Here is a 22437-nt window from a genome sequence, read left to right as displayed (position 1 = left end):
ACCAACACATCCAAATTAGACCAAAGATTATCCAAAGTACTCATTAACAAAAGATCTCTCGCTCTCTTGTAGTTGGTGCTGGATTCCACTTCCCTGCCAGTACGTACAGGAGGCAGAACAAAATTGAGGGGGTCTTTGGAAAGCAGGGGCTAGTCCCTCACCAACTGTCCAATCAGCTTTGATTCTAAACCCTACATCTACAGACAGGCTACACTGAGGATCTGTGGACCTAGCCCTGAAAAAGAATACAAGATGCCCACTCAGTTAAGGACACATTTATGTGCTGAGTACTCCTGCTAATCAGCCTGTACTTTGAACATGGTGATATAAACTGGATTTTATGGAAGGAAAGCTCATGTGCATCACAGTTCCAATGCTAATGTTGATTGAAATTTTGACATCTGCATTTTTTTTTTTTTTTTTTTTTAAAAGGAGTAACATGTTAGCCTAGCAGTCTGGTGGCCAGGCATTTCAGGTCAGCAGGAGCTAGAACCACTGTAAAGACAGCAATCTTAGATTCTTCATGCGCTGGAGCGCTTCACAGCACTCTTTCAGCTAATCTGGTTTATGTCTGTGGAAATCAACTCTTTGAAGTTTGTGGATAACATAGGGCAGTGGTGCTCAAACTCAAACAGTTGCACTCCCTTTTCCCCCCACCAGTAACAGAACCTGTCTGCGCCCCCCTCCATTACTGCACAGCCAAGGCTTCCTCAGCAGTGGAGCTTTGGGGGAGGAGCAAGGCTGGGGGTGGAGCTGGTCTGGAAGTGTGGCGCTCCCTCCCTGACCCCGATGGGGGCTGGCCTGGGCACCACCATGCATCCCACGAATGTTCCTCTGTGCCCCCATGGGAGGGCACACCCCACAGTTTTGGGACCTCTGCTTTGGACAACTGGGGTACTGGAGTGGGAGCCTTACAACCTTAATTTGTAATTTCAGCAGTGCCAGCAAGAAATATCCTGGATACTTCATTTCCAGAATTTTCAAATTTTATTTTTTGACTCCTCTACAAAGCCAAAGTTAAATTTAGAATAGATTATAAATTTATCTATCTAATGTGCCACAGAAGCAAAAATATTTACCGTAACCCAAGCATTTGATATTTTTCTGTTGATATTTAAATTCAAGTGACAACCAAACAAACCAAAAGATCTTTATGGAATTCTGCACATGTGTAAATATAGACTGCCCAAATGAGAACCAATGTTTTCCAAAGCTTATTCTTCCTGTCTTAAGGGATAATAAATATTTGAAGACTGGGAGATCTGGATGGAAATTCAGCTACCTCTGGACACAGAATAATAAAACAGAGCAGGCTTAACATGTAAATACTACAACCTTTGTGGGAAGCTGTGCTTCCACTGCCTATATACTCTGAAAGGAAAGGGAAATAAATGAAAAATGAAAATCTACTAGTGTTCTAAAATGTTAATATGAACATATACCATAAAAATACTGGCTTTATATAGGCAAGGTACCTGAAGATCTTAATACACAGCGGACTGATTTACTAGGCAGTGAAGTTATTAGATTTAGTAGTTAATCACTATGGATATTGAAGGGGAGGGGAAGTAAATGAGAAAGCAAACATCATATTCTGTTGACACTTATGTTTTCCATTATTTCCCCAGCTGAGGTGCGTAATGTTACTGTGTCATGTAATTTCTGAAACATCTCTATTCACCAGGTCAAGGAATTATGTGTAGCATGGGAGGTTTGCATTTTGGAAGTCACCCCCTTCTATAATAATGCAGGGAACTTCCACAGATAATTAGAAGAGGCACACTCCTAAGCATACAAAACTTAAGATATTGCTAACTTGAAGTTCCTTTACAATATAGATACTCCAGCTGTGAAGTGTCTATTACAAATAACAAAACTAAAATTCATATTCACGTATTAGGAGCTAGAAGGATTAGACTCTGTAATCTTCAAAAAATGTCAGCACATCTAGAAAACTCCTTCTGACTTGTTAAATTCAAAGCCTTTACTACTGCAAAGTTATAAATGACGCCTACATTTTTAAAATGCAGTTATACTAATAAAAGTGACTATGAAAACAGCACCTTTTCCCCCTCAGATTTGTGCCTTATATGTAGTCACAGTAACAACTATTTACTTTTCTATAAGCTTTTACTACTTTATATTTCTGTTAGCATTGCGGAACCAATGCAGCTATTGGAACGTGAGCTTGATTATATTCTTGCCCTGACACAACCAGCAGAATAAACTCCCCTCCCCCAGGAGAGTAGGGGTATTTTTAGAGAAAAGTTTTAAAACTTCCAATTGCAGATTCTGGATTGCAAAGAATGATGAATAAACCAGAAAGAACCAACTTGATTTTCAAATCTCACCATAAGTTTACAGGGCTGCCAGTTAGAAAAGACATTTTAACTTGAAAACTGACAATGTTTTACATTGGATAAGAGACACAAAGAATGAACTCACTGTAATGTTTTTTTTTTTTTAAAGAGTAGCTTTTCAAAGTATAATCTAATTTTAACTCTTCACTTCTGTATTGTCATTTGTGCAACTATCCTAATTCAACAACATGAGACTGCCTGAACAGAAATTCTTTCATTGTACTGAAAAAACTTTTTGAAAGTTCTATAATTTAAATCCTTAGTTCCTAAAATGCAAGTTAAAATAGAGCGCTTACCAATTTTTAATGCACATTCTAGTGCTCCAAAAAGCAAATTAAGTCAGACCTAAGTAAATAAAAGATGGCACTACCTACTAATCACAATCCAACGATCAAAGAATCCACACACAAGAAGCCCCATGATTTTCTTTACAGATGTTATGTGGCCACAATATAATGCATCATCATATATGTAATAAGTTGCATACTGACCTAAATTGTTGTGTGTTGACAACTTAGACACAAGGATACAATACTACATCGCATGCCAATGCCTTCCTACATGTGGAAGAACTGAAATGCAAGTTGGTATATGCACACCCAACTACACCTGATCAGACCAGAAGTCTTAAATAATTCATACTATTGTACAATTCTATTAGGATATGTAGCCAGGAATCATTAGGCAAAGTCATATTTTAACTCCTGGTTAGCTATAATTAAGAATCTATGTCTTAAGTATTAGACAAGCCAATAATTTCCTGCTGTTCAAATATGTCCACAGCATTTCATGGCAATGTGGTACTGGGCAAAAATTTAAAAAAACAAGAAAAAAGCCGTTTAAAAAGAAAATGTATTAAAAAGACACACTTTTATATAAGTTCTGTGACATCACACTGCAGAAAAATTAATGACACTCATGGGAAGAATAAAATATAGATGTATTTAGTTTACCCAGAGATAGAATAAGTAAGAATTTTCAAGTCCAATTTTTTTAAATAAAATAATCCTCAACTGTCTTCTAATGTCCAAAACAGTTGGATTAACACCATTTGCAGTTTCTAAGAGACAGTGGCAGGGAAGAGATGACATTTAAAAATAGAAAGCCATGTTATGACCTTTGTTAAATTCTGAAGCTGAAGTGAATTAAGCCACACCAATGCAACTATATTGGCACATGAAAAAGATATTCCATAAGCAAAGCTACATTAAGAGAGTGGTAAGGTTGCACTGTTAGAAACTCAGAAGTCAAGATAGATCATAGTTAAGGTTATATATGCAACTCCACTATGGCTCCTTGTACATACACGATATTATGGGTTTTAAGATGATCGGGTAGCACAATGACAGGTATGGCATAAGAATCCAATCGGCAAAATAAAAAATAATAATAAAGAGGAATATATAAATCATATTCTAAAAAAGTTTGCAATGAATGGGATAAGGGAGATTATATCTATATCTCTTTTCCATATAAAATAAATACTTTAAAAACATTAAGTTTGCAAAGCCAAGCACTCGGAAGACAAGAAATTCTAGAATTAAGATTGCCTGTTCCTGATGCAGGGTTGCATAATCAATGAGGCTGTTTGCAGGACCTTTGCCTCATTCTTAGTTTTATTTTATTAAAATAACTTGAAAAAAACCCTCAAAATTTCTGTTGTGTGCAATCATAATAGCCCTCACATATTATTCATCATCAGGGTTCAAACAAAGGATTTCAAGACCAACAACACAGACCTCTAACCACTTAAACTAAAGGAATAACTTCTCTGATAGGTTGTTATCTTCAATGTGGACCACCCATTAGAGAAGAGAGTGATACTTAAATAGATTTTAAGGCCAGAAGGGACCATCATCTAGTCTGACCTCTTGCAAAATACAGGTCATAGACTTTCACCCAGGTTGAACAAGTTCTACTATGCTGTGCAAATGGCAATTTCTCCTGGCTGTTCATTAATTTGGCAGAATCTGGAGTGATTTTCACAGGGATAGCAAAAGGCACCTTGCTATCCCCCTATGAAATTTTAAGTTTTTGCTCTACATTGCAAAAAACACTTTATTATTAAAAATTCTGAACCCTTCCTGCACCATCAAACATTGCTTAGTGGACAAACAATTCTGTGCCATTTCGGTCTATCCTGACTCGCTCTTTGCATGTCCTCAGTCATCCAGTCCCATAAGTTTCCCTATGAGTGGTGTTTGGAGGCATTCTTTTGGTCAACCCTTTTTGCATATTCTTCCAGCTGTCCAATAGCACACATGACATGGTAGACTCTCTGGTTTCATTCTTAACATGTCTCAGATATATCCATCTTCTTTTCTGGGAACTTCACAAATAAAAAGGTGCTGAACTCTGACAAATCATGGTATTTGTTATATATTGATTCCATTTAATACCTAGTGTTTTTCTAAGGCATTTGTTTTGCATGGCATTTAGATATCTGTCTGTACCCCATTTGGTGGATTTCCAGTTGTCACATCCTTACATTAAGATAGAACCAACATTTGAGTTGAAGATTCAGTTTGTTCTTTAAGTTGTAGATTTTTTTTATGACCAAATCTTGTTTAAACTGGTGAACGCAGCTTCCACCATGCCAATTTGTGATGTTATTTCCTTGTGGGCATCGCCACTGATTTGCACTTTACTATCAAGGTATGCAAATTGACTACCTTCTTGTATTCCTTTGCCTCATAAATCAAATACTTGAGTTGGGCGTTGCTGGGTTTCTCAAATTTACTTTTCGTAAGCAAGTATTAACCCTGTTTTTTGCAATGCTGGACAGTCTTCCAGTCTTTACTTGCATATTGGCTGAACTGTCATTGAAAGCTATGTCAGTAGCAAAATCGAGATCTTCTAGAGTACTGTTGAGACATGTGATACCTGTTCTGAATGTGTTACGTTTTCGGCAATGCCAAAAAAAAAAAAAAAAAAAACCACCACCACATGAAAACAAAAAACACAAACCAAAAAACCCACACTTTGGCAAAGATACCCATTTCCCCCTAACCTCGCTGTTCGAAACAGTTGAACTATTTTTGTTGAAACTACTAAAAAGATTCAAACTGAGGCAGAGACCAAACATGGAAAATTTCACCCAATGTTTAAAATTAAAAGCAATTGAAAATGGGGATTTATACTTGGAAATGTTAGGTAACCTTATCTGCAGGCACTGCTCTACTTCATACACACACAAAAAATAGAAAGAAAAAAGAATGTATGCAATTCACAGGCATGTTCTTAAAACTTTTTAATGGATATTTTTATGGTTTCCTACCTATCCTCAAAGATTGGGGGGGGGGGGAACATTCCACAACCTGGAACTATATGACTAGACCACCCAGTTGTGGATGAGAGCCCATAGAGTGCTACCTCGTTCAATGGACACCTTTGGCGGCACACAAAAATCACTCTACACCTAAATTAATCAGATATGTATGCACAGTACAGCACTCCTTCATTTAGAAGTTTCATAATAGTAGCTAAGTGGAATTGTACAAGTGGAGAGAGTATTTTCAAACTCTAATACCACAAACAAGACCCAGTTTTCATTGGAACACTCAAAGTGCACTTCCCTCCTCACTGAGAAGTATTTCCCCAACTACTTTCAAGTTGCTAACGCCAGCCATTTTGACATTAGCGCGATAAACTGTTTTGGCTTTTTCTATTTATAACAAAAAAAACAAAAAAAAACCATGCAATAAGGGAAAGCATTTTGTCCCATTCTTCTCTCTCTCTCTCTCTAAAGTGGCTGAATCATTTCATTCAAATTAAAATAAAATTAAATATATAAATAAAAAGTCACCCTCCCTGATAGTGACCAGACTTGGGAAGTTTCAACCCAAGAAGTTAAAGTTTTACCACACCTTAAAAGAAACATGCACACAACCTTAACTGTAGCTGTGATTAGTGCTCTAGCTATAAACCTGATACTTGGAGTGGGGAGATATAGTAATATGAACATTCTGAAACAGAGCAAGCCACCTTTTTCAATTTCACTTCAGAAAGAATAGCAGAACTACAAGAGGCAGAAGGTTTATCTAGTTTCCTATCTACATTTCAGTGTTAGGTACAATGAACCTAAATGTTGGCAGGGCCCATGACATGATACTATTCACACAGTGCCAGTACTCTACTGCAGCTAGATTAGCCATCTCTGATGATCATGAAAAGCATGACATATTGCAAGGAAAAGAAGGAAAAATCTGAACACCTGCTGATACACATCACTGCACGTCTTAGTTCATGTGACTCAGTTCTGGCATTTTCTGCATCTCCACAGAATTATAAAGTACCATTTTGAAATACAATCATGAAAGGTGAAATGGGAAAATGCAGAAGTACCATAGGAAACTAATTTCTTGTACAATTTTCCAAATTTGAGGTTTAGAGTAGATGTAATTCAAACAAGCAAAGTGCAGCCCATTGAGGGATTCCAATGATTCACATATTCCTATAATATGGCCTTTCATTAAATAACCAGTGCACAAGCATGAAATGCTTCCTTTTCAAGAAGCAATAACATGCTCAATGTTTTCAGCTAACCAGGAAAGCTTAACATTTCCATTCTGGTAGATTTGTGAGTTTTTTGTTCCACAGAAAATAAGGTGTGGGGGTTTTTTTTTTGGTTTTTTTAATTTCTCCAGTATGTGACAAATACCACTCTGAGCAAAGAGGGGGAAAATATTGAAAAGGAGATTTTTAAGATATTTCCAAACATTTGGAGAGTGAGGGAGGAGCTGGTGGCTCTATCAGTCTTGTGTTCCTATAACACAGACTCCTGGCTGCTTTATTCAGCTCCTTCTTACATTTGCAGATGTCATTCCAAAGGAAGTTGAATTTTTAGCAAATGACAGTAAAAACGTATTCCTAAATTATGTTTTACTGAAGAATTTTTAGGTAGCAAGAAAATTTGCTGTGGATGAGTTTGAGAGTCTTATATTTAGGTTACATTATAAATCCACCCATCTGTCTTTACCTCTCTTTCTTCCTGCTCCCTCTGCTGGAGTCTGAGGATCCTATGGTTGGCTGCTTGCACTGAAACAAATAAATTGCAGTCTATTAATCAGCTGCCCTAGCTCAAAGAGAAACCTGACTGAAAGAGGCTTAAAACCCATGAGGCTACTGGGACACTATCACTGTACACAAAAAGACTGTGGGTTTTGCCCACTGGGGTCACTTACCTTTGGATTGAAAAGTTTTCCCAGTATTTGTAGGAAGCACTCTACAATGCTAACTATGTGGACATAGAGCACTAAGTTGTACCCTTGGGCTTTCTAGAAGCCAAACAGGAAAGGCAGCCAAGTCCTCCTGTGCCCATATTCCATAATATTGCTGACAAGTTACTGTGCGCTACTCAGCACCGCAGAAAAGATCTAGAAGTCTTGTAAACCAATAACTAGAACCAGATGGGGTGAACACTAAGTTTTGGTTGTTTCTTTGTTACTTATTTTTTTCCAAATATAAATGATTTAGTAAAAAATTATACAAGGAGAACATTTTTAAATTGGAGCTAGTCTCCTCTACATTGTGATCCTAGCTCTATCAAAATGTGTTAGCAACAGTGGTAACTGTATTTCTAGCCAGTTTCAGACTTGTTTGACATCATATTCCATACATGCTGTGCACAATGGAACAGACTCATCTTTCCCTCAACAGGTGTCTTGCATTCAATAACACAAAACTTAGTTTCCTGAAATATTTATCAGTCACTCATTTATTCTTATAATCATTAAAGCAGTAGTACTGCCGTACAGATTACGCAGCTAAGCACTCAAAAGTCAGGTAATGGCAATTTCAAGGTTGCTATGCCCCCTAGTGTGTATATATTTGGATACAGGCTTTACTTACATGATTGCATTCTTTGAGTAGTAGTATGCAAAGTATAAATATTTTTCTACAATCTTTACTAAATGTGCGTAGTATCTCCTTCTGTGTACTATTCTATATATGCCAGAGACCATGCTTATACATATTACAAGTTGATTATAACAAAGTGAAATATTATTGACATATATAAACTATCTAATTTTACAGCTAGATTGAATTTTGTAGTTAATTACCTAATCCCAATTTGTGTCTAAGAAAGGCTGTGCTGCTGGCTGAAATGAAAGTATAAAATACAGAGGCACTGACAAAGCTAGTAAAATATAGACCTTAGAAGAGAGCACATTACATAAAATCTACGCCATAAAAGATATAATTGGATGATTATGACTAGGAAACTAGCACTGTATCCACATACAAGAATGATCTTTTGTCATAATTAGATGATATAGAGAGAGAGAGAGAGAGCGCTCATGCACACATCTGTATGCAACTTAAACAAGTTGCAAACAAAAAGTGCATTTTTGCTCCATTTTGGCCCTATCCAATTCCTGTTATGTTACTTTAAAGCCCTTCCATCGACTTCAGTGGGAGTTTTCAGACCTTAAAAATGCAGCCAAACTTACTGTACAAATGGGAGACAGTGAAGCTTGGTAGACAGAATACTGGAGGAGTGCCCTGAGTTCAATTCCAGGGTCTAACATTGGCCTGCGGGGTTACCATGGGCAAGTCACTTCATCTCTCTGAACCTCCATTTCTCAATCTTTAAAATGGAGATAATGATCTCCTTTGTAAAACCAGACCTTGAGATCTAGGGATGAAAAGTGCTCTAAGAGCTTTTTTTAAAAAACAAACATACACACAGTGTTTTACAAAGGAGATCATTATCTCCATTTTAAAGATTGAAAAGATGAGGCACAAAAAAGTGAAGTGACTTCCTGTGATCATCCCACAGGATGTCAGAGCCTGGTACTGAACTCAGAGCACTGAAGTTCCAGTCCAGTGTTCTATCTATCAGGCAACACTGCCTCCCATTTACATAGTAAGTTGGGCTGCACCTTTAGGATCTGAAAACTCCCACTTAAAAGTCAGTAGAAACGCTACAAAGTAACATTAACAGGAACTGGATAAGACCAAAGTAGAACAGAAATACACGTTCTGTAAGTCTTTTTTAAAGTTGCACAGAGCTGAGAATTAAACATTTGCATGTATAAGGCTTATTATACAATAGCAATTTTAGCAAGGATCATATATTGAGTTCAAATTATTTGAAATTATTCCTTTTAAAATACTACACCACATAAAAACAATAGCTTCTTGCTTACATCTCTTCAACACTTCATTCAGATCGCCATGCATCACCTGCTCACATTTAGGGAGAGTTTGGTCATTTGTCTCATAGATCATGGTGTTTAGGTTTTCAAGAACTCTCACTTCTCGGAGGCCACGTTTTTCCTGTTAGGAAAAGTAAAAAAAAGAAAGCTCTTCATGTGTTACATAGGTTTTTATTAGCTGATACTCATATGAAGCTATTTGTAATTATTTAGCTCTAACTGGACTTTTTAAGGTTTGTAATAACATATCACACTGTTCTTAAATAGCTATAATATGCCTCAAACATTTTATTTAGTTGGAGTAATCTACAGCTGGAGACCCCACTAGCTTTAATGTCATGCATACAAAACAAACAGGAATCAAATGGATAATTAGGTGGCAATCATGGGTTAATATAAAAATCCATTTTGCAGGTATAATGTGGTTCCCAGGTTAATAAACTATTAAGTTTAGCACAGTTCATCACAGTGAATGAAAGAGATCACTGCCACTTAAAACATCACATTTGCTTATTTACAAGCTTTATTAACAAACGTGAAAGTCCCCTTCTTTCTTGTGCAATGTAGCAACACTGTTGTTCCCTGTGACAAATGTTGAAGTTATTTATAACATAACATATGATGGATTGAGAAAACATAGTAATTTAGATATCTGAGATTTATAATAAGGGTTGGGTATGGCAAGAAAACTGATATCATCACACTCTTGTGGATTTGATTAATAAAAGATTACAGAACAATTAAATGATAATAGTTCTACCTTTTGATAGCTTTCACTTTTAGTTTAGCAATGTGATAATGAACTGACAAAGATCCAGGGCCAAAATCAAGGCAAGTAAGATTTTGACACTGAAGTATAGTGACGAAATCACAACTAAAGGATAATGTAATGCTAATGACTGAACAGGTGGCGTCCCTTCTGAACTCATTGCTGATCAGCAAACCCAGTGCTAATGGCATTTTACTAATTGAGCTGCCTAGGCTCTACTGCTTAGGCTTTTTAAAATAAAGCTTCCGGCAACACAGCACCACTATGCCCTTGTTTTTCCAATGGCGTTTTGCTCTTTTTAATTATGCTTGATCTGCAACACAGGACTATCCCAAGAAATCAAAAATACATAAAGTTAACCTGGATTTTGTTGTAGCTTGGTCTTTACATTTTGGCAGGTAGAGCTGCAAGTAACCATCCCTGTATTGTAATTTGCCAATCACCAGCCTATACAATAATGTATGATACAGCAACTAATCATACTCTTACATAGTACTTCATAAATGTGGTCAAGCATCATTATTCCTATTTTAAAGATGGGGAAACGGAAATGCAGACAGGTTACATGACTTGCTCTAAGAGTTACAAATAGAAACCAGATTTTCTGATCCTTAGTCCAATATTCACTAGATTACAATCCCTTCAAATATGAAACTCTTATCAGTGAAGGATGTTAGTGTTCTCACCAAAGGTCACTATTTAGTGTATGCTAGTTTATCACTTAAAGAAAACACCCCTCAGACCTGAAGCACTAGACCACTCCACAAAACTAGAGATAAGTGTCAGCTTTTGAGGAGAAACTCTAAACTAAAGCCATATTTACACTAGTGAACTTACAGCGGCACAGCTGTGGCAATGCAGCTGCGCTGTTGTAAGCTCACTCATGTTACCACTCTATGACATAATTAAACTACCTCAACGAGCAGCAGTAGCCATATCAGTGGAAAAGCATCTCCTACCGATACAGCTCTGTCCACACCGGTGCTTATACTGGTGAAACTTATGTCACTCAGGGGTGGGGTTTTTTCCCCACACCCGAGCAACATAACTTATGCCAACAAAAGAGCTAGTGTAGACATAGCCTACATCTAAGCCTTACTGCTTTAAGTAAAAGTGAAAGTGTAAACTATCCTTTGCTTCGATAAAAGAAAGGGTGGTTCTTACTAGAAGGATAAGAGTGATGGAAAAATCAGCTTTCCAGCAAGGATTTAAGGAGACTTGAAATTAGCACAATGAAACCTTAGCTGTAATCTGACAGCTATGTTAATTTAGTTTGCTTCTGATCAAGCCCTAAGGCTGGAAAGTCTACCCTATCTTTGTAGTCCCTAACTTAAACTGAAGTGATAAATCCTCTGAAGAGCTGCACAGGACATTTATGTATTAGAGACAACAGTTATTAGTTAACTTTGGTGAAAAGCAATTTTAAAATGTGTGTATGGAGCAAAGTGGGCTTCTCCTGGCAGGAAAAATGGATATAAATTTCTAGATTTGTCTTGTCAAACTAGCATGGAGACAAATTAAATCCACTTAAAATGTAACTAAAATGGCACCTTGTTTTTCCATCAGATCTGCATCCTGCATGTGTTTAGATTTATAGCTACTTTTTCTATTAGAATTTAAAAGGATAAAAGTTAAAGGGCATACCACCTCTGTGATGCTGGCAGACCAGGTGCCAGCTCATGCCAAGGCCCCTTGGCTTCACTGAACATTGACAAATGCATAGCTAGAAACCAGTCTGCCTCGCCTTTGTTTTAGTATTGCTAAAATAGATATCAGAGTTATAAGAATGTGTTTAGACTTCATGAAATGCTTGTAGGATGCTGCATATATTAATCTTACTTATAATATCTGTATCCTATGCTATAAGGTAATATTTCCATGTTTGCTTTGTAACTATAAAAGTTTGTGAAAACTGTAAAACCCCACAGTCAGGGGAGAAGCATTACCAAGTATGAAATACTAGTTTATCACAAGAGGCATCATCTCCTCCCCAACAAAAGAAGGCCAATAGACATCAGACAAGCTATTGTGGAACATCAGTGGACAAAAAAAAGACTGATTGCCCCCCACACACACACCCAGGAAGTAAAGATGTGCATAAACTCTAGTCCCATCAGTTTGAGGTCTATGGGAAGGGGATAATAATTTTTCTTGACAGGGATTTTTAATCCCTGTGCTGCTAGGAATTTGGAGAGGCAATATTTATAAATATAAGAAAGGGATCCCCAAGCTGCTTGGCTTGGGTTAACCCTAAAGGACATACAGAGCTTGCATATTATAGCAGCTTCTGTTGCCCTTTAGAACCTAAAACTGTATCTCATTTGTGTGTATGTTTACCTTCTTTAACTGTTTAAATAATACTCCTGGGAGAATTCTGCACCACTGCGCAATGCAGAATTTCGCAGAAAATGTTGTGCACACAGAATTTCTTTTCCCCCACAGAAATGAGCTACAGTGCTGCTGGTCACCACTAAGAGCCGCTGGACCCGGCAGAGCCCAGCTCACACATAGAAGACACTGCCAGGGGAGAGAGCTAGAGGGTTCCTGGCAGCTACAGGTCCCGCTCGCCCTGGGGGAAGGAGATGGCAGTGCACAGGAAACTCCACACAAACCTGGGACCGAGTATCAGGCTGTTTCTCCCTCTGGATCCCTGGGCTCTGGGGGGGAAGAGGTGCAGGTACCTGGGGAAGGGGAGGCCCTGCAGCTGGACTCTAGGTGTGTGTGTGTGCGGGTATCTGGGCTCTGGGGAGAAGGGGGTGTGGGTGTATGGTCCCCCAGCTGGGCTCGGAGGGGCGAGGGGGGAATAGAGAAACAGGAACTGGGTTGTCATAGGGGTGTGTTTTAATTCTCTACTCCTGGAGGAATTTGTGTGTGTGTCTGTATTGTTACAGACATACTTGCTGACAGGTATTTTGAAGTAAATTACCAAAATAATTGAAACTGGCATGATTATGTAGTGTTATTTTGACACACAAAATTTGCAGAATTTTAAAATATCGTGCACAGAATTCTTAATTTTTTGGTGTAGAATTCCCCCAGAAGTAAAATAACTCATATTTCTTTTTCAATACATCTTTAGTTAATATTATAGGGTTATCTACAAAACTTGTCTTTGATTTGAGATCTGAAGTTCAGTTGACCTGGGGCAAGTGACTGGTCCTTTGGGACTGGGGATCAGTTGGGATTTTTGGTGTAAGGGACCATCTATCACAAAGGCAGGCTTGTGTGGATGGCAAGATAGACTGGAGTGCCAAAGGGGACTGTCTGTGACTCTATGTCAGGCCTGCACAACTCGTAAAGCGGCGAGGGCCATATTACTCCAAAGAAAACAGCTGAGGGCCGAAACGGCCGGCCCCACCGACACCCCCCCCACCGCCGCCCCACCGAAACAACGGTATTGAACCTTGGTAATATGTTATAGCGGGCCCCTAAGGTAGTATAATTAAGGTAAAAGAAAACTGTATTTTTGCTAGAAGTAGACTAAGATCTTCCCCCCACTTTGTAATCAATTGCCCTGTTGAATGAATGAGGTGTGAATGAGGAAGGCGTGGAAGGCAGGCACCTCCAGACAGCTGCAACCCTTGGAGAGGGGATGGGAGCCAGACCAGATCAGTAGAACAGGTCAGCCATCAACTCGCCGCTCGCCTCCTCAGCCCCCCACCCCCGCTGCCAGCTCACCTGCCCCCCCGCCACTGCCCACCCGCTCGCCTCCTCAGCCGCCGGCTCACCTGCCCCCCCGCCACTGCCCGCCTGCTCGCCTCCTCAGCCCCCCTCCCTCACCCGCCGCTTGCCTACTCACCCACCCGCGGGCCGCACAGTGAGCCCATGCAGGCCGCATGTTGTGCAGGCCTGCTCTATGTTAAGGCTGCAGGGATGGTGCTACCATTTAGGCAAACTAGGCGGTTGCCTAGGGTGCCAAGATTTGGGGGTGCCAAAAAGCGGTGCCCCCAATTTTTTTTTTTTTTTTTTTTACAGCATTCCTACGACCCCTTCCCAGCGCGCGGTCGCCGCTCCACTTCTCCCGCCTCCCAGGCTTGCAGCGCCAATCAGCTGTTTGGCGCCGCAAGCCTGGGAGGGGAGGAGAATTAGAGTGGAGGCGGCGTGCTTGGGGAGGAGGCAGAGCAGAGGTGAGCTGGGGGGGAGCTGCCGCGGGGGGGAGGGGCGCGCCTCAGGGCGGGGAGCTGCCGCAGGGCGGGGGCGCAAGGTGGAAGTTTCGCCTAGGGCATGAAACTTCCTTGCACCTGCCCTGGAAGGCTGTTATAGTGCATGAGGAATTTCACACTTGTTAACTGGTTGGAGAAATCTAATTATAGAACATACACAACCAGTTTGGGGTTTGTGCCCTGATCCTTGACAGTCTCCCCTGAGGGTGGCACTTACGCTTTTGAGCTACTCTAGACAGCTTGACAATCTCATTATTGCATTAAGCAATGTTTGTAAAAGGAAAAATTGAGCAAAAATATTAAAGAAAGTCTTCATATTATATCAGCCTAATCAGATATTGATCTTACCCTTTCAATGCCATACTCTTTTCCTTCAAAATGTAGATGTGTGTGAAAACAATTATTCTTAGAATTAATCTTTTAGAAATACAGAATACTATTTACTTTTCCTAAATTTTGCTGCCATCTTGTGGCTATTATTTTTCACTCATTCAAAACTGAGTTGGCAAAAATTTTCTCCTTCAACAATATATCAACCTTGTTCTTAGTTGGATACAAGTCATCATTCTTTAACTGTTCTCTTACCTTTTGTAAAATATAAAAGCTCAACAACTGAATATTCTGCAAGAAGTTAATCACATTGTGGACATCCATAAAACAAACAAACAAATACATAAATAAATATACAATATATTAAGGCTGGATTTGTTTTTAAATCTAACAATCCATAGAAAGTAACAAGTACATTTCCATCACAGAACACTAACAACTAAATTACTTCAAAACACATTTTCTTTTTAAAAATACAGATACATTTGATGGCCAGTCAAATTATGACTAAAAGCACTGTTTAGAATGTCATAATGCAGGCAGGCCCTGTACCAGTTTCCACACACAATACCCCTGTAAAGCATGTCAGGAATCCTTCATGATGAAAGATTCATAAATATATTCATGCACTGAACCTGCAAACTGCTCCATACAGACAGACCCCTGCACTCATGGAGAGCTCCACTGACACCAATGGGGCTCCACACAGGCACATAACCCCCCCAGGTGCAGAGGTCCTCCCACAAAGATCCATTTGCAAAATAAGTCTTAGTATAACCAAGATAATGTCACCCATCAATGAAACTAGTAGCTGTTTAAAAACAATTACCAGCACCTATACAACAGAGTAGGATTGGAAGTAAAGAATTCTGTAATCTTTGAAAACTGCAGGGTAAGTTTAGTATGTGTACAGAAGCAATTAACCAAATTGGACTTCCACCAGGATACCTGGGCTAACACCTTAATCAATATTGAAAGATCTTGCAGCACTTGTATCCACAAATGCTCATGTTATTTTTAAGGCTCAACCCCTCAGTTCTCATAATGATCCCCATAAAATTATGCTATGAATTAAGGTTGTCGTATACTGCATCTTATCTAGCAATACGTTCTCCCATTGAACTAATGGCCCAGTCAGACCCTGTTTAGCTTGAGATCCAGTAAGACCATAGGATGGAGGTGTTATGCATAGGTTAAATATAGCACACTCCAGTGCAAAGATATTTTTAAATAGCCATTAGACCAAACGAATAATTAGGTGGATCTAATCAGCACACACAAGTAGATGCACACATTAAGAGAATAGCCCTTTATGTGCCAAACAAAATTTGATTACTTTAAGTTAGTTTGTGCTCACAACTCCCAATCAATCAAGGAAAACTCATTGATTCACTCACCAACTCTCTCAAAACTTTTTTGGAGGGACAAGGGAGGAGAAAGAAGAACTAATCACATTTTTTAAACAGCTACACTACACTCCCAGTTACCTGAATTCCCTTTATCCGAAAATCTTAGTTATCCGAATCCACATGTGCCCCAGGTATCTCTATCAATCACAAGCAATACATTCTTAAGGACAGATATACATATCCTTCCGATTATAGAAAACATGATGTGTAATTCATGCTACACCAGTATAACAATGTATCCACTCACTAAGTGGTTCCATGACACAAAATTGTGTCCAGTTCAAAGCACAGCCCCTGTAGCCAGCTGTATCCACAGCTGCATCTCCAGTCAGTGTTCCTTTTCCATCACAGAGCCTCGCAGCCTGGGTCATGGCCCTTCCTAGTAAAAAGTGCGGTGGAGATGTCACTGATGTTGCAATCATCACTGAGGGTAAAGCAAAGCCCAAGTGACTTTTCAAGCTGCCACTCCCAGCTGTTTACTGCCTCCCAGCCTACAGCTAGAACCCAGCTCAAAATAGTACTTCTATTTATCTGAATGCCCAGTTATCCAAAAGTTTCATATGTTCCCCAGAACATTCAGATAAACTTGATAGTACTGTATATATTTACTACACACTTTCTGGATCTTAAAAAAAGTTAGAGGGGTAGCCGTGTTAGTCTGAATCTGTAAAAAGCAACAGAGGGTCCTGTGGCACCTTTAAGACTAACAGAAGTATTGGAGCATAAGCTTTCGTGGGTGAATGCCCACTTCATCAGATGAAGTCTGCGTCTGATGAAGTGGGCATTCACCCACAAAAGCTTATGCTCCAATACTTCTGTTAGTCTTAAAGGTGCCACAGGACCCTCTGTTGCTTTTAAAAAAAAGTTCTTCATTTACAGCATTCAGAGTCAGTATGGATCCACTGCTCTCCTGAAATCTCAGATATTTGCTGCAATACAGAGCCTTTCCATCTACAGCCAACCAGGAGGCTGCAACCATTCCTCTGATGATTCATCCACATCAGTGACTTTGTAACATTAGACTAGATTACTGCACTCCAGCCAAAGCTTTTGAGAGACCTTTGTAATAACAGTGAATGTGTGTGTTTGTAAACAAGCAGTTGTTATATTTTGATCATTTTTAATTGATTGCTTGTATTGATATAGAGTGACCAAGATGCATTGGTGAGAAGTGCCAGTGTACATTTCCAAATAAATAAAATATTTGTACTTCATCTATAATACCCTCTAATACACTTTTACATTTGCAGGTGTCTGGAAAATTAAGTTATTTTGTTGTTTATATAGCAACAAATACAGTAGATGGAACAAGAGACTTGGTCGGTGCCAATGTGGCCGGTGCGAAGGAATTGGCTGGTGTCGAAGAGAACGCCAGTGCCGGCGGTTTTGTCAGTGCTGTAGCTTCTGAAGTCGGTCAGAGCTGAGAAACAGGGCTGAGGACTGTAGGTCTGCCCAGTAATGGTCTTTAGACAATTTCTTCGTATCACTACCAGAGGTACTTGGATAGGCCTTGGAGCTATGTCTCCTGCCAGATTATGTTGAGGCAACTGACCTCACAGGGGATTGTGTTCTGATGGGCTGTGCCTCAAAGTTTGAGAAGGGAGACCGTTTCTTTTAGTCCTAGCGAGAAAGAGATTACTTTCTCTTCAAGGGATGCGGGGAATGAGGATTGGCAGACAACCTGGCAGAGCGTGAGGGTCTCACAGGAGGAGAGTCCGGGCCCAGGCCCGATGCAGGTCATAACAATTTCCCGATGAGGAGAAATTTTAACCTAATGTCCTGGTCTTTTCTGGCTCTGGCTGTCAGACCGTGGCAGTGGGACCAATTTTGTGGGACATGTCCTTCTTCCAGACAGTGAATATTCTGTGAGTAGCACCTCTTAAACCCAGGGGATCCAGGCATAATGGTGAGGGAAAAATAGCTTCTCAGTCTGGAAGGGCACGAAGCGGGGAAAAGAAAAAACTAAGCTATGAAATAATTATAAAGGTAAAGTTAAAAAAACAAACAAACATTTTCTTTTTAAGATAGTATTTTCTTTTCGTTCTCCTTTCTTCTAACTACACTACAACTAACAGATAAGGCACTATCTATTGAGGGAACAGGAAGTGGGCTCGGCTGCAGATTCCATCCCAGACCAAAGGCGGTAGAGAAGGAACTGGGGGCAGCTGGACCACACAGCTCTCTCTATATGTCCCGCTCACAGTGTGAGAGTAGGGAGATATGCATGTGCAGTTTGACAGGCACTGCCGATGAAGATCGTTGATCCCAGGTGCAGGGGGTGCTGCCGCACCTACAAGTGGAGCACCCATAGGGACATCACTCGAAGTCCTTCTTCACGCAGCGCACAGTCAACTTGTGGAACTCCTTACCTGAGGAGGTTGTGAAGGCTAGGACTATAACAATGTTTAAAAGGGGACTGGATAAATTCATGGTGGCTAAGTCCATAAATGGCTATTAGCCAGGATGGGTAAGAATGGTGTCCCTAGCCTCTGTTAGTCAGAGGATGGAGATGGATGGCAGGAGAGAGATCACTTGATCATTGCCTGTTAGGTTCACTCCCTCTGGGGCACCTGGCATTGGCCACTGTCGGTAGACAGATACTGGGCTAGATGGACCTTTGGTCTGACCCAGTACGGCCTTTCTTATGTTCTTATGAAGAAGTAGTATACATCTATTCTGGGCAGGAAATGCATGTCAAACAAGATTCTCTAAGAAGGTGCTAAAACTGTTTCAAATCTCAGTATATATAACAGGCCACTGGTAATATAAAAGCACGCTAAATGAAGTTTCATAATTATACTAGATCGTCTCTTTTAAAACAAATACTTACTTCAAATTCTTTAATAAAGTAACGTATTTCTCCATGAATAACTGGCCTGTGATCCAGCAGTCGGGAATGAATTTCTCCAATGTCTAGAAGAGTAATGAAATTCAAAGTTTTAATTTTCTAAAGACACAATCCATACTAGGTAAAGAACAACACAGTGAAGCATAGAATATTTCAAAAGGAGGAAAAGTAAAAAGACACCATTATCCAAAAGGACAAGCAAGCTAATACAAGATTTCAACTAATGCTATGATAGTATCAGATGGCTTTTCTGACTAATTCAACAAACCCACCGTCTTAAAATAAATGCCACAAAAAAAGAATATTCTGCCATCCCAGACCCTCCTGGCTGCTATGAGGGTGCATGAGGGGGTTCCATTCCTCCACCTATCACCCACTATTGGAGGCCTCATCCCCAAAGGACAGCTGCCGTATTTGCCTTTGCTGCTCCATATAACTGACAAGAAGCAGAGTAGAGTGAAACTAACTTGATTCTTGTCAGTTTCCACTCGGCAACAGTTTGGGAAAGCTGTAAGCATCAGTGAAAGCACATCCACAACTCTAGAAGCAGCCAGGAGGGTCTGGGATGGCAGAATATTCTTTTTTTGTGGCATTTATTTTAAGACGGTGGGTTTGTTGAATTAGTCAGAAAAGCCATCTGATACTATCATAGCATTAGTTGAAATCTTGTATTAGCTTGCTTGTCCTTTTGGATAATGGTGTCTTTTTACTTTTCCTCCTTTTGAAATATTCTAGAAGACAGTACTAGATCAGTTTAGAACTAGTCTGGAAAGTTTTCTTCGCAACTATAATGCCTACAAATATATTTTTCTTAAATGAGAGCTTAGATTCAGCAGTTGATGGAACTCACCTATTAAAACTTCCTACCTGACACAGATAAGTAGATTATTTCATGTTTGAGAAAATGGAAAAGATGGACAAAGTTTGCAACAAATACAGAGTGTATGGTAAAATGCTAAATAGTATCACTGAATGACTCATGTAAGTTCAGATATTTTTAAATAGAAATTGAAGCACGACAAAAAATCAGAAAAGTGGACAGCATGGTAGAGGAAGGCAAAAGAAGTGGCTTCCAAGGAGAAATTGAAAGGAGAGGAGCAAGGATCCCTAAATCAAAATTTTGACGATATGGGAGCTCCCAAGAGTCCCACTGACTTACTCAAAGCAAATGTGAGTGTCCAGCTCCTCTGAAGATCAGAACAACTATTAAGGGGTTTAAAGTTAGACACCTAAATCTGAAAATGTGTGCCTTACTACACAGAAACAGGATGTCATCTCAGGTGGTGAAAGCAATGCAAGAAAAGGCATGAAGGTGCGAGCAGACACAGATCAGGCCATCCATCACAGCGGTTTTGCTACTATGCAAGAAGCAGGTCTATGAATTGTTAGCATTTGAGCTACAGAAGATACAAAGAAAATGAAAAGGCAGCAATGCCAGCCAGTGATTAACAATGCTATCCTTGCTAGGACAACCTCAGGAGTGACATATGGAGGAAGAGATAGAAAACAAGTGTTATATATAAAAAAAAAATAATAAAAACTGCCGTCCCAGATTACACTGCTGTCAGAGGCAGGCTACATGACTAGCTGGCCACCAATCAAGTATGAGCTAATTCAGAGGAAGGTACAAGAAACGCTGTACTGCAAAGTTAGGCAATGACTTGTCCATAAGAGAAGTTTCTGCCTAACACCAGGCGATTAGCACTGGCTTTCTGGCTTGAAACTCGAGTATATATATCGCTGTTAAATACGTGCACCCCGTCACTCTCTGTAATGCCATCCCGGGGGCGCTTTAGCCGCACACCTCCGACCCTTCCCTCGATCTTGCTGAGCTCTCAGCCTCTCGCCACCTCGTGCCACAAGCTCCAGGGGCGAATTGTGCTACAGGGGAGGGAGCGACTCTCGCGCTACTCCGGGGGCGGCCGGGGGAACTCGGACACAGCCCCACGCGCTCACCCAGCGGCCGTTGCGTGGCGCTCAGCGGGCCCGAGCGGGGCAGACACGGCCCCGCGGGGCAAACCCGCGGAGACAGCAGGGGCTGAGCGCGGCGTCTCCGCCCTGGGACGGGCGGGGGGTCTCAGTGCGGGCGGGGCCAGGTCCCCTCCTTACCCTTGATAATGGGGTGGGCCGGCGCCCCCACCGAGTCCCGTTTCCTGCCGGCGGGGAGCGGGGATCCCGCAGCTTTCCCCGGGGTGCCGGGGCCGCTGCTCATGTTGCCGCACTTCCAGCTCCGGCCGCAGCGGGGCGGCGACCACCGAGCTACCACATGCGCGCGCCGCGGATAGAGGGCGCGGCAGGAGCGCGGGGCTCTCGCGCTGAGGCGTCCCGGCGGTGTTACGTAGCTCTCCGCAGCCCGCTTTGGGTCTTAGCTTCTGCCTTCTTCCCAACGCCTCGGTATGACGTCACTTGGCTGCGCCGAACTCTGGCCTCAGAACTTAAACCCGGGCCGCCCTTCGTTAGGGTGAATGACTCGCGCTGCCGCCATGGCAACCGCGGCCCCCCTGTTGGATTCGGCAGAGTCGTGGAGAGTACACGCCCCCACGCCTGTGACGGTGGCAGCACCCTAGTGGCTAAGCTGGGCCCGGGTACCTGTCCGCCACGCACACATTGGGTAGGCCCCGCCCTCGCTGTATCCCACCACGGCGTCGGCGGGCCTTGGTTCTGAGCAGCGGCTTCTGGCCCCAGCCTGGTTCTCCCCGTGCCACAGCAGTGTCCCGCCGCGGGGCCAGCCCCGTCCCAAGCTGGCCGGGAGGTGACGCCTCTCCCCAGGCCCTGTGCCTTGACAAGGCAGCCCGGCTGCCGGCAGGAACCGGTCCTGCTGACACAGCTGCTCATCCTGGCAAGGCTTTCTCACCCCAGACTAGTTCACTCCCTGCAGGGGGTCATCACTCACCTGCTCAGTACAGCGGCCACAGACCAACAGAGTGCAAAACGGGTTTTCTATACAACAGCTGGGTGGCTGCAGCTTGAAATCTAAACAGCGCCACCGAAAATCGTACCAAAATGAGGGAATTCAGAGTACAGTTTCCCCCAGCAACCTTAACTCTGCCTTCTTGTGCCTATGCATTACAAATGGACCTTTATCAGGCACGGACAGAGTTTTTTTAAAAAGTACATAATATGTAGGGTTTTTTGTATTGTGCTGTTTAGTAAATAGCCTCTGTTGCAGTAGTCTGGATGCTTGTAATGAAATACCTTAATGTAAAATCATATGTAAGAGTAGTTTGTTTTTTTTAAAGGAAAAATGGGACAATTTTCATCATGTATGAAATGGGATAGAAGGATGCTCATCAAATTTTTGATAGGGTCATTTAGGGAAACAAGTGTAAAGCTTCTGAGCCTCGCACTTTGATACATCTTTCTGAAGGTCAGGAAACTAAAATAATTAATACTGTGCT

The 22437-nt window shown here is 41.1% G+C and overlaps 1 protein-coding gene across 1 annotated transcript in view; it reads right to left on the bottom strand.

Annotated features, from left to right (window-relative positions):
• Positions 1 to 21251, bottom strand: part of BLOC1S5 (biogenesis of lysosomal organelles complex 1 subunit 5) — a 29575-nt gene extending 8324 nt beyond the window's left edge. Inside the window, exons 1-4 of the mRNA XM_065397724.1 lie at positions 21149 to 21251; positions 19022 to 19104; positions 9512 to 9641; positions 7339 to 7397 (exon numbers count right to left, since the gene is read on the bottom strand). Of these exons, the coding sequence (XP_065253796.1) occupies positions 7339 to 7397; positions 9512 to 9641; positions 19022 to 19104; positions 21149 to 21251 (375 nt within the window). The remainder of the gene's footprint in view (positions 1 to 7338; positions 7398 to 9511; positions 9642 to 19021; positions 19105 to 21148) is intronic.
• Positions 21252 to 22437: the final 1186 nt, after the last annotated feature.

This window comes from Emys orbicularis, chromosome 2, assembly GCF_028017835.1.
Source record: "Emys orbicularis isolate rEmyOrb1 chromosome 2, rEmyOrb1.hap1, whole genome shotgun sequence".
NCBI lineage: Eukaryota > Metazoa > Chordata > Testudines > Emydidae > Emys > Emys orbicularis.
Note: the sequence above shows the minus strand (reverse complement) of the source record. Positions and strands in the feature narration are given on the sequence as shown.